Consider the following 18,830-nt stretch of genomic DNA (forward strand, 5'->3'; position numbering starts at 1 on the left):
GGCTGATATCCAGAAATCCTACCAGTGGCTGGACAAAGCTGGACTGAAAGACAGCACAGGAACAAGCACTGAGTACAAGATCCATACAGGCTGGGGTCTATCACACCAGGCAAGACCCCAGGTGAAGGCTGTGTAAAGATGCCCCAGAGACAACCCAGCACATAACAGCAGGGTGCAAGATGCTAGCAGGCAGGGCATACATGGAACGCTATAACCAAGTGGCCGGCATAGTGTACTGTCATTCTGTGTCGTATATGGCCTGGAAGTTCCGAGGTCAAAATGGGAGACGCCCCAAGGGTGGTGGAGAATGACCGAGCTAAGATCCTGTGGGACTTCCAGATACAGACGGACAAAATGGTGGTGGCTAACCAACCGGACATAGTGGTGGTAGACAAACAGAAGAAGGCGGCCGTAGTGATCGATGTAGCGGTTCCGATTGACAGCAACATCAGGAAGAAGGAACACGAGAAGCTGGAGAAATACCAAGGGCTCAGAGAAGAGCTCGAGAGGATGTGGAGGGTGAAGGTAACGGTGGTCCCCGTGGTAATCGGAGCACTAGGTGCGGTGACTCCCAAGCTAGGCGAGTGGCTCCAGTAGATCCCGGGAATAACATCGGAGAGGCTCTGTCCAGAAGAGCGCAGCCCTGGGAACACCTAAGATACTGCGCAGGACCCTCAAGCTCCCAGGCCTCTGGTAGAGGACCCGAGCTTGAAGGATAAACCGCCCACAGTGGCGAGCTGGGTGGGGTTTTTTTTTAATATACACACACACATACATTGATGGGGGTTTTTCTTTTGCACTAATAAAGTTGTGGAGTTGTAAAGTATTTTGTCTAGTCTCAATTATATTCTCAGTTATATCGTTATCGCAAATTTTCAAATGTATATCGTGATAAATATTTTTGGTCATATCGCCCTGCTCTAGTCTCTACGCAAATGTTACGCTGCCTCCCAACTCCCCCTCCCCCATCGCTTCACCTGCAGGCAACGACAAGATGGACACAGCCACATGTTTATGTGCAAGTGAATAAAGGCCATTTTCCATCATTCCAATAAGCTACTGTCATTGATGACAAACTTCCTAATTTGAAGTGTAAATCTATTGAAACAAGCTGCCAGCTAGTGCTGGGCGATATGACGAAATATATATCGTGTGAATGATAGAAAAATATCTATGTGCCATTTGTCTTCTATTGTTTCTAACCTAATTTTATAAATTATTACATAAAATATATCATTAACCCTTTAAAACCAGTCGGAGCAGGCACACACTCCGTTTTGCCTAACTATTTTTAAATCCCCTGTACAACTGGAACCACTTGAACTAGCGCAATAATTTTCTTTTGCATATGAAACCGGAGGAGTTGTACTTACATCTTATGCCATCAGCTTGTCCTAGGTCACGGTTTTCTTCCACATATAGCTTTGCAAAAATTGCATAAAAAGCACTTGCAGCAACGAAAACATAATATTCCAGAAACACGCTTTGCCGATCCGATTAGCTGTTCATAACACTTCGCATGTCCGCCATTACCTGCCCGAAACCGGTGACGTCATTTTCACGGAAAATGTAATTTTTTACCTTCAGGGCCTTATAAGCCAAAACTTATGTTTGACTTTATGCTTTTCTGTACCGTTTCTGGGATGCTTAGAACTCAAATTACACTGTTGGAAATAGTTTATTTTGATGCACCTGCTGTTTCTTTGCAGCAAGTTGGGAAAAGAAAAACTATAGCCAGCGAAAGATACACCAGTCTTTCACACAAGGCCCTTAAGAGAAAACGTCCCAGCGCCATAAACAAACCACAGGAGCCATCTCGCGTTACATTTGTAAAGTTGAGAAGGACAGCTTTCATTACTAGAGATGGACCGATCCGATATTACGTATCGGTCCGATACTGACCTAAATTACTGGATCGGATATCGGAGAGAAATAAAAAATGTAATCCGATCCATTAAATATCAAAAAAAACCCTCACAAAACTTGCGACACAGCGTAACTCGGCTCATAACCGTAGCACGGCGGAGCAGTGTGGTCACGTCATAGAGCGGCTGTGTGTATTTGTAGCCTGCTAGCAAACATTTCATCTCCGAGGAAGTTATCTCAGAGAGAAGTAAAGCAAGTGTGTAAGTTCATCTCTGAATGTTTGTAAAGCGTTCCCGCGTTAAGCTTAACAACCGATATATGGAGCGACTGCCTCTCTCTCTCTCTCTCCTGCTGCTACTTCAATCGTGAAACTGATCAATGATCAGCTTTTCTGTCGCGAGTCCGTCTCTCTTGTTTGTTTTTGGCCCACTTTGCACCAGAAAGAGGAAACCAGCGGCTGAGCAACAGCGGCACGTTTAACCTTGATAAGCTGTTGTTAGAATTTATTTAATATTACTTTCTACACCAGGATCTTTTTCTACGTAGCTGACGGCTGGTAACTGTGCAGGGGCGGATCTAGCAAAGTTTAGCCAGGGGGGCCGATAGGGCATTAACAGGGAAAAGGGGGCACAAAGACATACTTTTCTTTCTTATTCTCATTTAAAATGTCTAGCTTTTAATAAATAATTATCTGAATCTTACACCCAAAGTTTTAATTTGATGTAAAATGTATAGAAGTCCATTACTGTATATAGTAACTATTAAGTCTAATATACCCTAGTAAGCTATAGTACTTATAGGTACCATCTGTGAATTCTGCAATTCTGTTGAAGAAAGATGTTGAATCTATTTAATTATTCTTGAAAAATAATTTATTTCTGTGCATTTTTTTCACCCTGCATCAAATTAAAGTTGATTACATTGATTAAGCATCATGAGGAAGAGGGTGGTTCCCTATTTTCTTTTGCTGGGAGTTTGCAACCCTATTAGTTAGGTTGCTTAATATTTCTGCTAAGTACTCTTTAAAATACCAGAATAGGGAGGATGGAGTAGGTTTAACTTTATTAGATTGATCAGTGTTGCTGAACTATGAAATATTTTGGGTGCAGTGTGTTTTTTTTGCATACAGGTATAACAGAATAGCTTTAGTGTTGTTGTTGTTTTTTAACTTGAGTATGAACTTATACAAAAAGCAGCAAGATATTAAAAAAACAGTTTTATTGATTAAAAAACACACTATATCGGATTCATATCGGTATCGGCAGATATCCAAATTTATGATATCGGTATCGGACATAAAAAAGTGGTATCGTGCCATCTCTATTCATTACCTCGTCAAAGTCCTTGATCCGAGGTACAGAAGCACTTCAGTAAAGTCGAGTTGCCTCGTTTATATGACGTAGGCCAAAGTATTGAAGGATGTTTGCAGTGTCGTGCATTATGCCTTGACGACTGACCTATGGACGAGCAAAGATACGCAGCCCTACATGAGCGTAACCATCCATTTCATTAACAAAGACTGCACCCTCTGCGCTTGCTGTTTACAGACTGTGTACTTTCCACATGACCACAGGTCAGGTGGTATATCATTATATATATATCGTTACCGTGATATAAAATAATTCATATCGTGATAAATATTTTTTCCATATCACCCAGCACTACTGCCAGTAGCAGCGTTATAGTGCAATAACCAAATGTAACTACAAAATTAGCCCAGATAGTTTTCTCTCTAAATCTTAAGTGAAAGTATAATATAACTGCTTAACATTTTAGTTTAACAATAATTAAAGTAAGAAACCTATAGCTCTTTAGGAGCTGCACAACACTGTTACATAATAAAAATAACAAATGTTTTCTACCTAGGATGGTGTATCTTGGGTGCAAGGTTTTTAAACCAGCTTCTCAACCACCATGTAAATGCATCAATAATTTCCATTAGAGTGCACTGCGCAATGCTCCAGCAACACTTGGTGGAGTAATTTGTTTTTTTTCTTGGGTCAAACATCATCAGCTAGTAGCATCTCTTCCTTTGTAGCCTGGGCCGTATGTTTTTACCTCCAGTGGCAAAGCAAATGTCTTGTTTCCTGCTTCACCGGGAACTGGTTCCTTGAATCTTTTCCTAAGTACTTTGTTACTGGTTGTTAAAGTAACTCGCTTTTTGGGCAGTAAATTGTCAAGCTGGGACAGAGCTCTTGCCACTGTCTTAGACATGCCTTGACAGGGCTTGTCTCAATATTGCACACTAGGGAATGTAAACACATACCAGTGCTACAGCAAGGATATAGTAACATGCTTATATATCCTGAAAAAAACCTTACACATACATCCCTAATTGCAGCATCATCCTGCCTTTACAACATGTCTTCAATTCCAATCTTCAGCCACTTTAAATCCTTCTAAAACATTAACAGTGCCTCTACAGGTACTTAACCTTTAGCAAGAACTTCCAGCTACGACCAGTTTGGTTGTGGAATCCATCACAATCCACTACTCTGTTGGTTACTGGAGAAAGAAGAAAAAAGTCATAGTGCAATCTCCTCCTTCTCTCTGTATTACAGTCATGATGCTTTAATTAATGGTTGTGAGATTGTGTCTCTTGGCATCTCTTCCTCTCATTCAGCCGTTTTACTCTGATGAACCACCAAGCAGCTTGAAATGACAGCAGCCAGAGAACTAGTAGGAGGAACTGAACCACATCAAGGCTGAGATATACTGTAATAACTGGTTTAAAGGTTTGAAGGTTTTCTTAATAATAACAGTCAAATGATTAAGTCCTTGACTTCACAATAATGACAATGTTGACAAAACTGTCAAGAACAATAAGCTTAATTACTATGCAGACTTATGCATCATGTGCATATTTTCGGGCTGAAAGTGCAAAGCAGCGTCTCAGTGTTACAAGGGTTAAATGTGACTGTGCTGGAAGAGGAAAACAAATAAGTCTTAACTCATGTCCTTGATTCTAGCTAAGTTAAATACAGTGATGTGTCAATTAGTTGCCTTTTTATGACTTTTGTGATTTCCTCTTAATTTCAGAAATCTGTGGTGTACAAGGTGAAAAGCACTAAACCTGTATGTAAAACCTTCCTTACAACTCACAGCTGGCCCATTATGTTAATTTTAAGCTGACATATTTTTATTCTACCTATTAAGAGTAGTTGGCTTGATTCTGAACCACGATCTGAATTATCATTACATATCAGTTATTTAATCTTGGTGTCTTTTATTTATTTAATCTTCATTCTGGCTTCAGCCATTTCAGCCCCTCTCCTCTTAAGGTAACATTTCTCTGAATGGCTGCTCCTTATAAACACAGAGTGTAAAGAGCAGATGGTTAGGGCTGCACACAGTGAGGTGTGTGCTTGAGATGGCCATACTTTTGATATCATATAGATCCAAGAGGAGAAAAAAAAATTTTTCAAATTGAATCTTTAAGTTGATATCAGATTATCTTTACAGAGTCCACAATGTTACTGAGGTTGTTAAGTGGCTTGGTGCCACTGTACTCTTAGTTAAAAACATGAAAAGGATAAACAACTGAGACTCTGACAACCTGAAACAGCTGAATGCTTTACCAAGTAGTCCCACATGTGTGACTAGTAAAGCAGGGCGATATGACCAAAAATATTTATCACGATATACATTTGAAAATTTGCGATAACGATATATCTGACGATATAATTGACACTAGACAAAATACTTTACAACTCCACAACTTTATTAGAGCAAAAAACAAAATCTATGTATTTTCACTTAAACAAGCAACTGTTTTTTTTATGTGCATTAAAATTATATACAAATTTAATAGTGCAAATGCAAATTCCTCGCTGACAGTTTAACTAAAAGGCATTTCCAGTGGAAATTGGCCGACATATCCTCAGCATAACCATGTATAATATCCACAAAACTTAAAGAGAGGTTATACACACACAATACGGTAATATTATGTTGAAGCACAGTACGTATCACTCCGCGAGGCTCCTCCCTACGATAGCCGTAATGCTCCGACAATCCATCAGGCGGTGCAGTTCGTAGCTTAGCAAAGTCGTACTAAAACATTTGACAGATTTTCGAGCGCCGTGTACATAAAATCGTTTCAAGGTCAGTAAACGCGACCAGAATTCATACATAAGGCACACGGGATTATAAGGGGCACTGTCGATTTTCGGATTTTTAAGTGTGCCGTATTTTTCAAAAACCACGGTAAGGCCCGCTAGCGTGGTCTACCAAAAATAGTGCTTTGTTGTGTATCTGATGGACGAAAGCTAAACCAGTTCCACAGCATTAAAGTTGCAGCATTTTTACAAACCAGTTCTGGTTCATCCGTTTCATTCAACGCTCCACTTTCGCCCTTCTCATTCTCTGTCGCTGCCATGTGCGTATGAAAAAAAAGGCACTGCGAATGCGCGTTTTACCCATATTCTATCACGATATTTCATTTTCTTATCGTTGCCCAACATTATACCGGTATTACTGTGAACAGTATGATATGGCCCAGACCTAGCGACCAGTTGTCTAGACATATAATGCAAAAAAATTTCTAGATGAAAAAGTGTAACAATTCATTGATATATTCAGAACTGTAGAAACCATTCCAGTAATTCTGCATAGGAAAAAATACTTTTGGTCCCCTTTATATAATTCCAGAAATGTACAGCCTTGAAGCAAAACCAAAATTCAAGCTAACTAGCTTGCCTGAAAGTTAACCCACAAACGTGTTAGTCTACATATCAGCTAGTCAATTAGCGTGCCAAGCAGCCAGTAGGCTACACAGTGGACTGCAATGATTTGGAATGATAGGCCTCATTGCACACAACAGCACCCACCTCCATTTTGTCATGGATGACTGAAAGGCATAATTACACTTAATCACCCCTTTCGATGCCTGGTCTCTGCTCTTTTTAGAATAGAATAGAATTCAACTTTATTGTCATTGCACATGTCACAAGTACAAGGCAACGAAATGCAGTTTGCATCCATCCAGAAGTGCTTTAGCCATGATATAGATATATTACAAAATATATATTAGCAATAATAAAGGCAGGAGGGTGAAGAGTCAATTTTAAAGTGGAATCCTGCAGTGATAATGGTTAATCTAAGAGGTATATCTATGGTTAGATCTAAGGCTAACATAATTTCCTTTCTTTATCTCCTCCGATCTATCTTCTTAAAAAAACAAATAGCCACATCTAACTCCTTATTTAGTTTGTTCTTAAGAACAACTAAGAACAACAGCAGATTGGGTGTCAGCTGGCAGTGGAAAGATATACTGACAACAAATGTGAACACAGCTGACTGTTTCACTAGCTCACCAAGTGCTGGCCAGATGCAATACACTCTTGCTGCTCTATCTAGGATGTGAACTTTTGGATAAGTCAGCCAAACAGTCACTGTCCCTCTCAGTGTGTGTATTAATAGCAGACCTGTTGAATCGAAAGCAGAGCAGACATCTGCCAGCTCTGCCTGCTGCAGGACTCCCACCCACCTCCTGTTCTCCAGGTCACGTTAACTTTTATCGAGTGGAAAAGTGTTAGCGTTGATTCCTCCAGATTCACTGTTTATGTTATAGCTGTGTCGCTAGCGATCACGTAGCACATCATTATAAACCAGCTAGCCCAACTTCAGTAACCTTACATACGTCACTGCTGTTTAGTTTCCTGTCTTCATTTATGTTGGAAGTGATAGCAGAGCTGTAAGTTTGAATTTTTCCAGAAATCTCTCAGTCAGAACAAGTGAAACTAGCGAGCTAACAACATCCGCCAACTTCCTGCTAGCTTCTAACTCCGTTAAGTGTAATAAATTCTGTTTTCATGGGTGCCTGGATGTTAAACTTCATAGTTACACCTGGTAAAGCAGCAATGCTGATCGTTTTATTAAAGATGAAAGAATTTAGACAGTTTTTTTTTTTAACTCTCAGTGACGCTGCAGTGTTTGTTTGACTTTGGGATCTGAAGAGGAAGGACTTCAGGACCCAGATTACTCCCAGATTTACGAGCGCCTTAGTCCGACAAATACGGCAATAACGACGGCCCGCTTGCATGTTCTACAAAAAACTGTGCTTTGTTGTGTATCTGATGGACAAACACCAAACCAGTTCCATATCACTGAAGTGGCACCATTTTTCCAAACTAATTCTGGTTCATCCGCTTCACTCAACGAGCCGCTTTCTCCATTCTCATTCTCCGCTGCCGCCATGCTTTTTTGGCCATGTGCGTATGAAAACAAAGGCACTGCGCATGCACGTTTTACCCATCTTCTATCGCGATATTTCATTTTCTTATCATTGCCTAACGTTGTACCGGTATTACCGTGAACGGTATAATATGGCCCAGCCCTACTGTAAAGCAGAGATTTCAAACACAGAACCCCTGAGCCAGAAAAGGCCTGCCAAAGGATCCAATCCAACCCACTGGGGGAGGGGGTATATTTTCTGGAGTTTTCACTTTTGTCATTACTTTTATTTGAGCCTGAGATCTAAACTATAGCCTTCATACAAACAAAGACATTGCCTGCTCCACTATATCAAAGTAAGCAACATATACTTGCTTACAAGTATATGTTGCTTACTATATGTAGGCAAACAGAAAATGAGTTTTTTCCCTGTTAGTACATCCAGTGAAAAACATAAAGGGTACTGTTTTTTTTCACTATAGAGCAACTATTAAATTCTCTCAAAAAGACTATAGCCTTTTTTCAAAACACAAGCAGCTATCCAGACATCTGGCTTTGTGTGTACAATTCATTATTTCACTTATACAAAGTAGTGGCAGCTGCACAGGTCTCACTGCAAGCGACAAGTTAACCTCTCATACACTGCTCAGTGCTTTTGAACATGTCATTCTGCAGCCTCTACAATAAAAAGGCCGAAACAAAAGAAAGTGCAGAGTAGTTAGGGCCCTGTCAGGCAGAAATCCATAGTGTCAATCCCACCCTCTCAGCCATATCGCAATTTTCAACTCAAGTCCTAAAAACAAATGGCACTCAGAGTGACAAGTCCCTACTTTGCATTCAGTGCCTAAAAAGTACACAGGCCTTGAAGAAAGTAAGCCAATGACTTGTTGCAATTCTATAACTTTCAACTTAGCTTTAGCAAAATTATGCAGTGGAACCTTTGACTCAGAGTGTCCTCGTGTCTTGAGACTTTATGCAACGCACAGCCTCTGCCACCTGTCACCCCATCCATTTACATGAGTCTCTCTTGGAAGCCTAGATAGCTTTGACTAATCCCCACCATAACTGACTGACAGCTGACCATTTGCTCACACAGACACTATTGCTAAGTAGGCCTGCATCCCCCCTTGGATTTATAAATCACTCTTTTACACACTTACAGGTCAGGTTTCCCTGACTTCTCCTGCAATAGCATGCTTTTGAGGGTGCAAGAGGCTAAAGAAAGCAGGACTAAAGAGACACCTTAAAATGCACAAGTTCTCATACAACCAAAAAATCCAATGATACTGTCAATATCACGTTGCGGTGGCTACAAAGTACTAACAACTTCCACATATCACACAAACAGGCATTTTAGTTGACATTTCAATGGGGCAGATGATACATTTCTGTCTTCATCTTATTTTTGTAATAAGGAGGACAGCCTTAGATTAAGAGACTAGATATCACATGTAAAGATATTGCATATCAACGGACAAAGTACAAATGTAATGGTGTTGTTAAACCAAATACAATAAAGTCTTCAGACAGTGTGATTACATTCAAGGAAGAGACCATAACTGATGCAAGTTCAGGTCTGGCAACGCAAAGAGAACTGACTACACAACCATGATGGTTAAAAGCTTTTCAGCACTGATGCCGTGCCACGAAACCTTACTTGACATTCTCCTATAGACTGGATTCTCAAAACCCTACAAACTGACAGCAGAAAATAAGCATTTTGCTGTGTGTGCCGGAGTCGCTTTATACAACTTTACTTCTACACACTACAGAAAAATTAGCAGCTCTGCAGACAGTGAGTGAAATCAGTCACAATATGACTTTGTGTAAGTGCTATGTAATCCGTCATGGATACAACTGATTGGTGAAATTGAGTAATTATAATAACAAGTTGTAATTCTTTTGTGTTTTATCTAAAAATACCACCCCGGCCTTCTATAGACAATTATGTCGTTAAAACCTTCTGAAAAAAGGAATATGTCAATAACAGCCCAACCCAACCCGCTGTATCAACAGCGACCATCACAAATGTTGTTTTCTTCCAAAATTCATGACAAATGGATACAAATTTCACAGCATCTTTGGAAACATTCTTAAGATGGCTACATGCTGTGCCATTTTAGCAATCTCATAAATCTGCTGCATGCTACACTGTTTACTGCCCCAAAATAAACAATGCAGACCTTCACATTTGAAGCATGTATGTATGAGTAGGACTTGAATCTGCATACAATTACAGAAGATGCATTTGACCTTGAACTTCACTGTTAGGGTCCAAGGTCAAAATTGACCTTGAAAAAACATTTAAAGAAACCATATCGAGTAATTTATGGAAAGGGCATGGAGACAGCTGTACAACACACTTTTTATGTTTTTAGTACGACGCATTGCGACGTGACAATGATGCCACAACAGGCTGAGGCCATCACATTGTAATAAACGCAGGCTGAATGAAAACAAATCATCAGTTTTGGTATTGGTACTACTTTGGTGCCTAACTTGACCTCTGGGGGTCGTTGGGCACTCTTGGCATCAGCTATCAGATTTTTTTTTTTTTTTTTTAAAAACACTAAAAGTGCATCGCTATTAAAAAAAACAAAAAAACAACAAAAAACAACAACACTGTGTGTTGGTCCTTATACAAACAAAGCATCACTATGACATGTCTTTTACTAATACAGTGATTCTGCCCAGCTGTGCACCTCTGAGGAGCCTGTTTGGCCACACAAAATTCCCACAAACCTTCCTTCAGTCAGGCTGAGACACTAATGCCTCTTTTCCACTAGTACCTACTCAGTTTGGCTCAACTTTTAAGGTTTTCTATTAGGTGGCAGTACCTGGTACCAGGTACTTTTTCAGTACCTGCTTGGCTAGTATTCCAAGCAAGCTGCGTCAATACGAAAATGTGACATCAACAGACTGCATGCCACCAATTGTCCAGTCAGTGGCATCACTCGATAGTCATCGAGAGCAACATCTTCACAATAATCAAAACTGCCATTTTTAAAACCGGGCAACAACGGAAATGGCTGCACACAAACCAACACCGTGGTCCCTGAGCCGTACAAAAAGCAGTTGACTGAGCAGCAGTCTACGGCCATTGTTGTGTGGTGTTTGCATTGCAAACAAATGACGTCCCAGATGTTCAGATACGTTGCTATAACAGCCCCATGCACATTGAGGTGGTACACAATAATGGGAATGGAAAACAACGGAAACCGAGTAGAGTGAAGTGGAGTCGAGTAGGTACTAGAGCAAAAGAGGAATAAGTTGTGAAACACTGACAAGTCCAAGGGACTGTGAAACTATTGTACTACTTTGTGTGTTTTATGTGTGGAATTGGGAAGCATGCTTGTATCCAGCTGGTTACCAAATGATGCAGGCACAGAGCAAATAAACTACAAAGACAAAATGGAAAGTGAAGAAATGTCAGTCTCCTAAATTCACTGTTTTAATGTAGATTTAAAAAAAAAAAAAATCCAAATCCAGCGACAAGGAAAATCTTCTGTCTGATTTGCAAAATCATCTGCAAATCAGGAGGGGTACACAGCTCCTTCAGTCTCCTATTTAGTGGTTACGTTAAAGAAAAGCATGCTCTGTGCTACAGCAATAAACCAGGCTTTAGTTTCAATAAAGGGGGTTCAAAGACATGAAACAAGCCCCAAGTGGAGATATGACAAACTGACTGAGACTCAAACCAGCACAGAGCAAAAACACAATCATTAATAAAAACCAGAAAACATTTACTGTATATGATGCCTTTTTCTTTCACTGGCTCAACAATGATGCTAATAAAATAAAAGGAAGGAGGCAGCCAAAGAAGGTTCTGTGTAACCAAGCTCTTTAACACATCTTTAACAATGAGTTAAAAGGACTAGCTTTATAAGGGGGAGTGTGCTTTCACACATTAAGTAAGAAAATAACAGTTCTGTCCAGAGGAATTGCAGGAAAGACATTTGTTGTTTGTTTTTTTCCCCATTTAGTCATTTCCATTTATGATATCTTATATTGATCCTGAGCAAAAATATGTAAAAATCCTTTTTTTCAGTGGAAAATAGTGAACATAATGAGAAAAAATGGTCCTGGGCCCAGTGGTGGGAACAAGCTGAATGAGTTCTAGTCAAAGCCAGTCAGTCTGTGTCAACACAGGACTGCATAAATAGCTGCATCCTGCTTCTTTCTCATCCTCTCCTGGCCCAGTCCAAACAATAGCATGGATTAACTGTCCTTCCCATCTACTGGCAGTGGGCAACAGTAACCAGGACTGCAATTAAGAGCCCCTCTGGCTGCTCTCTGTAGACACAGTCCTGAAGCTTTAGCGATGGAACCAAAGCCAGCAAAACAGCTCTACTGTGCACACGTGCACACACAGTAGCCAGTAAATATGTTGATAAGGTTCATTAATGGCTGCTTGTAGCCAGGAAGGCTTTCATAGGTTAAGGGCTTTTCATCAGCTAAAGAGTGCCAAGAGCACAAAATGCTGAACCCTTTTAGTACAAAGTTTAACCCCGCCATCAGTTGGACCATAACAATAAGAAACAATACTCTGTAATGAAACAACCAAGTGGTAGTGACTGAAATACACTGCCTGGACTGAGACTATATACAGACCATCATTTTTAATCTGTGGAATTATACATAACAAACACAATCTAATATGATTTTGTCTCTGTGCAAGGAGATGAACAGGACTCTGCTCTCTTAGGGACACCCACTAGAATACTAAGTAAACCTTTCAGAGGCCTTGCCTGCACATGTGCAAATAATAAGCACTTTCTCCTCATTCCACTATTTTAGAGCGCAACAATCCATGTGGCTAATGGCTCTGACCACAGGATCCAAAGGCAACACTAAAAAAAACAAAACAAACACAAACAAAAAAGCGACAAAAAAACAACAACAACAAACCACCACAGAATAACCATCAACCCAACAACTGGACAGAGCTGCTGCTAGATAACACAGGAACAAGTAGTACCTATGCAATTACTATGTATGCCAGTAAGTATATCTCACACAGCCACCAGCTGGAAGAAAGCACAGACTGGCCCACCATCTAGCTCAACAGTGAGGTGAGCGGCATTGTGGATTAATCTGAATACTACAATTGTAGGGATGTTACTGAGGACTCCATGAAAGTGATAAACATTCCAGACTGGTTACTACTGGGGTTGTAACAATTTCTCCCAAACAATGGTTTTGGTTCATACCACAATTTTGGGGGCCCACGTTGTTAGTTTATACCTTAATTCATTATTTAGATGAAGCATAACAAGAAAAAAGAAAATTGTCTTCTCTTTACTTTGATGGATAATGCATGTTGGTTGCGTGCCACCAACAGCAGCAAGCGATAACATGAAGCCTGCCATTTAATCAGATATCCCCTGCAGTCATGCAGTCAAACTGTTCACAGAGCAGAGAGTACAACGCTGTCCAGTCACGCGTACAATATCAAAGTCTTAGGATAAGTAAGCATGTGTGTGGTTTGTGATTGCGTGGGTGTGTACGGCTCAATGAGAAAGTAACCACAGCTTCCTCATTGCCTCAACTGCACCTCTCAAGTTTGTGAGAACTCCATTTGAAAAAGAAAAAGCAAATTAACATCTAGCTGACTGCCCTTGAAGGAACACCTTTGAGAGCCCTTGCTACATGCATAAATAATCATGAGACCGATTTCAGACTCCTTTAGGATTAAGACTGCATGCACACCCACACCGTCTGAAAAACAAGCTTAACAGAGTACATCTCATTATCCAATTCAGGAGATGGACTTACCGGTAGTCTCATGGTTTTAGTCTCAGCAAAGCCACCTGATATGACAAATATCATAATTATGTCATGGAAGGACACGCAATCTGTCTGTCTGCACTGTCAGTCCTCACAGGAAAATTAATGAGACAGTTATGGGACAGTCACAGACATCAGCTGTAGTTGGGATGACCTTGTAGCCTACGGCAGCTCTCAAAATGATCCGTGTCCAGCAGCACAGTGCTGGAACACACACGTATTTAAAACAAGTTCTGTTACACAGTCCCAGGGCTCATGACTGTTGAGTTAAAGTTATCTTACAACAACAGCGAACACATGCTCAGGCTCCGTATAAAGACTAAGTGCCGATGTGTCACAGCAGGGTGAGACAAAACTGTGTGAAACAGGTGCTAGCCACATTGCCACCCATCACACCGCTGTGTGTGCTAAAACTGGCTATTAACGTGACTTTGAAAAGACGTTCTGTGCAGTTTGATTCCAAAAGCCTGTTTTCTGACAGATGTTTTTAGTTTTGTCTTTTTTTCCTTTCCTTTTCTGGAAGAGCTAGGGGAGTTAATAAAGTGGACTAGATAGTGAACTAGTGCTCAAGGCAACAGGCCCGGTGCTCCTCAGTGGAAGATAAAATGACTGCTGAACCTTAATGAGTGCATTACACTTTTAAAAATGTGCTGCATCAACATTCACATCCTGTCTAGTACACACCTCTGCAACTCACCAATACAATGTTCTAATTAGCTGTGTGACTCATTTCATTTTTTTACCATCATTCATCAGCCAAACATCTTTTGCATACCTACAGCCGGAGCATCATACTCATCACCCAGTAGTATTTCAGGAGCTGAGTATGCCAAAGATCCACAGCTGGTGGTCAGCTTTTTTCCTGGCTGAAACTTGTTACTGAATCCAAAGTCAGTGAGCTTGACCAGCCCTTGTTTTTCAAAGAACACCACGTTCTCGGGTTTCAAGTCCCTGTGCACCACGTGCAGCCGATGACAGTAGGAGATAGCGTGGACAATTTGGGCAAAATATTTCTTAGCCAACTCTTCGTTCAAGCCCTCCTCATGCTTCATAATGTAGTCAAACATATCTCCTCCATCTCCGAGCTCCAGGATGAGATAAAGCTTCGTCTGCGTATCTATCACTTCATACAGGCGCACAATGTTGGGGTGCTGCACCAGCTTCATGCAGCGGACCTCCTGGAAAAGGTGGCCTGTCGCCACTGTGTCTAGCTTAGTCTTGTCAATCACCTTCACCGCCACTTTCTCCCCAGTGAAGACATGGCGTGCCAGCTTGACTACAGCGAAGTGGCCACGGCCCAGGGTCTTGTCCAGGTCGTACAGGCCGGCGATCTTGCCATCGTAGCCACGCTTGAAGCCTGCCATAACTCTGGAAGGTGAGGGGGAAAGGGGAGCCCCCGCTATGGGCAGGAGCGGGTTGGATGAGTCAAGAGGGTCCAGCTTATTTCAGTTCATCAAAGGCTTAATGTTAAACCCATGGTTCCAGCTTCCTAATGCGCAGAAGACACAAACAAGCAAAATGCATTAATTACCTGTCATAAGAAAAGCTGATGTTAAAAAAACAGAGAGAAGCACCTTTTTCCATTGTGGTGACATGTCAGTCTAGCCTAAATGCATCTGCCTGTCTCTTTGTACAGAGTTATACAGAATAGGCTTGGCTACATGACAGAATTAATTGAGTTCAGCTAAGCGTACTGAACATATATATGTTAGCACAAAACCCGGTATGTTTAACCACTCAGCTTTCTGAACGCAGTGAGCTTGGGCTTGTTTTGACAGGGTGGTTGCTAACTGCTGCACCAGCTAATGCATCCCAACTCGTTGCCTCGTACTGATAAAAATTGAACTTTCCTAATATGTATACATACATTAAATGTTTAAAAATACTTGTTACAACAACGGCAGAGTTTAAGCTCGTAACTCAGCTGTGTAACGGGCCCGGAGGTAGCACAACCAACTAACGTTAGCTCCCACCCGGGGAAGGGGGGTAGCTCGTTGTTCATTGATTGATCCTATGTTAGCTTACCGGATGACTCACGTTAATCACTTTGAAACAACGGAACGTCACCAGCCCACCCTACAGAATTCTCAACACAAACTCATTTTTCGTTTTGGTCACTCAGGTGAACAGGTGTTTCTTTCAATACCACCCAGCTAGCCTTAGTTAGCATGTAGCATATAGCAAGCTAAAGTTACTACGGTTCACTCAGCTCACCGCTCCAGCTTCTCTCCGCTAACCATAAACCCGCGAGTCCAAGTCTTCACCGGGTACCTTATGCGCTCCGGTGCTGTTTGTTTGTGGCGATTAATCACAAAAGACCAGGACGGTGCAGCCTCTTCAAGAAGACCACGGCACTACACGGTGCCTATGCCCAGCGTTCATTCCATGAAGGAGGCATTGCATCGTTGGCAACAGCTGCCCTAATCGGAATGGTAGTATCCTCCCAGCCGAAACGGCGGGGCTGTGGTGCTGCCTTCGGGTGCTGAAAGTGTCAAAAATGTCACACCGTCACACTTATCATAGAATTGCTTTAAGCATTATACACAAGGTATAAAACGTATTTCCTTTCTTGAATAGATATGGATCACGATTAACTACAAAACCATTAAAAAAAAATTTAAATGCAATAACAAGGTAGCATTTTTTTCATGGAACCTACAGTATAGACACTAGTTGTTTTTGATCGCTTTTGTTATTATTGCTAATTGACACTAATAAGGTTGTAGTTATTTGGACAGGCAGCAAATTGTATATATTCACAATCTAGCAGACTGAATACAGGTTATTTCGAGGAGTACTTGAAGGTAGCATATCAGCATCATCAACCGCATTCAACTCTGACGTCAAACGGTCTTGATTAGAAAAGGTTGCTGAACAACACAAATATTGTAGACAAATACTGCAGCAACAACAAAAATAACGATAATGTTAATAATAATAATAATAATAATAATAATAATAATAATAATAATAACAATAATAATGACACATTTACTATGAGATAGCAGGAAGTACTTTACTTCTTCCTTGATTTTTAAAAAAGATAAATGTCAAAAGTGATAATCAACTTGAAATAATTGGGTTCCATACTTCAAGACTTTAACACAAACCTTATTTTTGGACATTCCCTGTCTCTGTTGTTTGGTCTTTGCAGTAAAAGGTGTGCACTGACACCTAGTGTCAGACAATCAGATCTATGTTTAGGCCTTTACTCCGCATCCTTTCTCTTCTCTTGTTCAGCATTTCTATTAGTTGAAAATTGTGATCTTTAAACCTTTTCTCTCTATTTTTGCTCTATCACACAGTGTACCTATACCTGATCAGCCAGTAAGGCATGTTATCTGGCTCAATGATTCACTGAACATCCAGCTTCCCCTCACAGGTGCTTTCATTATTCAGTTGCAACTTTTATTTTTTGCTCGCTCAGTCAGAAGTATTCCACTCAAAGAAGGTGCATTTTCCATGTTGAAATGTGTGCAGTGAAAAATAACAAAATCCAAAGACATACGTATAAATACATAACAAATGTAAGACATTCAGAGTTTATGTGCAACAAGATAAAGTTGAGTAATTCATATCCCATTGTGTTGTGCTCTATGGTAGCTACATAAATGCTGAGCAAATACAGCAGAGCTAAATTTAACATATAAATTATTCAGTTTTGCTTCTCCAGCTCATAGGCCTATTTCCTCTTTGTCATACCGAATTCTTGCACAAACTCACAAAGCAGACTCAAAAATAGTTGGAAAGTTCAAAGTTTTTATTTACACTTAAGTAAAGAGCAACAGGAGCAGTGGCTACCAGATTTATCATTTGAATCCATAAATTGCCAGTTTGTGTGACAGGCAGCAGCTTTTGACAGTTTAGCATACATACATATAGTTAGTATTTGGATCTGGGAATACTAGGTGCTGTAAGCTTTTCCTGTTTTTCACTGCTCCTGATGTCTAGAAAAAGAGTACTGAAAATTAAGGCAGTGACCCATTAAAGTGTACACATTTAATGCATCCATTTTGTATAACCTGTTAGTAATGTCCAAAAGCCATGTGTGTCTAGTTGGGACAGTTTAGTGTCTGTTTTGATATTAGTTTTTTGATCAGACAAGAGAAACATCCGAGCAATCAGGTTAGGGCCAGTGATTGAGTTACCTCAGCGATTAGGTATACAGCCAGTGATTGGGGTTAAGGTTAGGGTTTTAGAAGGTTGGAGTTCTGAGAGACAGAGACAGCACAGCTAGGTTAACCCTTCAAATCCATAAATTCCCAGTTTGTGAGCCCAAAGAGTATATATTTTTAATATTAGTTTTTTGGTAAAAACAAAGCAATACCTCTAACCAATAGGATTAGGGCCAGGGGTTGGGTTACTCCAATGGTTAGGGTTACAGCCAAGGATGGGGTTAGGGCTTTAGAATATTGGGTAGGGTTGGGGTTTGAGTGAGAGAACATACACCCAGGTTTGCCCTTTGAATCCATAAATTTCCAGTTTTTGCTCCAAGTGGCAGCTTGCGAGCTTACCACCCTGAGCATGCCCTATCTCATGTGATCTCCGAAGCTAAGCAGAGTGGGGCCTTGTTAGTACTTGGACCACCTGGGAATACCAGGTGCTATAGGCTTTTCTTGTTTTTCAGAAAGGTACTGCTCCTGATGTGGAGAGAAAGAGCCTTGAAAAATAAGGCAGAGGCCCATGAAAGAATACACATGTACCATGTTAGTGTTAGGGTTTTAGAAAATTAGGGTTTCAGAATATTGGAAAGGTTGTAGTTCCGAGAGACAGAGACAGTACAGCTAGGTTCACTCTTCAAATCCATAAATTCCCAGTTTGTGCTACAAGGATAAGCTTACAGCTATACCAACCTGAGCTTGCTTGATCTTGTCTCATCTCAGAAGCTAAGCGGGATTGGGCCTGGTTAGTACTTGAATAGGAGACCACCTGGGAATACCAGGGGCTTAAAGTTTATCCTGTTTTTTCAGAATGGGAATGTTCCTGATGTGTAGAGAAAGATC

The 18,830-nt window shown here is 40.7% G+C and overlaps 1 protein-coding gene across 2 annotated transcripts in view; it reads right to left on the bottom strand.

The window, feature by feature from the left end:
- snrka (SNF related kinase a) overlaps nt 1-16,270 on the bottom strand; it is a 51,069-nt gene extending 34,799 nt beyond the window's left edge. The window contains exons 1-2 of one of the 2 annotated variants that reach the window (XM_006796005.3): nt 16,099-16,270; nt 14,603-15,316 (exon numbers count right to left, since the gene is read on the bottom strand). In XM_006796005.3, the coding sequence (XP_006796068.2) occupies nt 14,603-15,191 (589 nt within the window). In that variant the 5' untranslated portion in view covers nt 15,192-15,316; nt 16,099-16,270. Of the gene's footprint in view, nt 1-14,602; nt 15,317-16,041 lie in introns of both variants that reach the window. The other variant, XM_006796004.3, reaches the window with a different exon arrangement.
- Between the last annotated feature and the right edge of the window lie 2,560 nt (nt 16,271-18,830).

Source organism: Neolamprologus brichardi, chromosome 11 (genome assembly GCF_056152115.1).
Source record: "Neolamprologus brichardi isolate AB-2024 chromosome 11, ASM5615211v1, whole genome shotgun sequence".
In the NCBI taxonomy this organism is placed as follows: Eukaryota; Metazoa; Chordata; class Actinopteri; order Cichliformes; family Cichlidae; genus Neolamprologus; species Neolamprologus brichardi.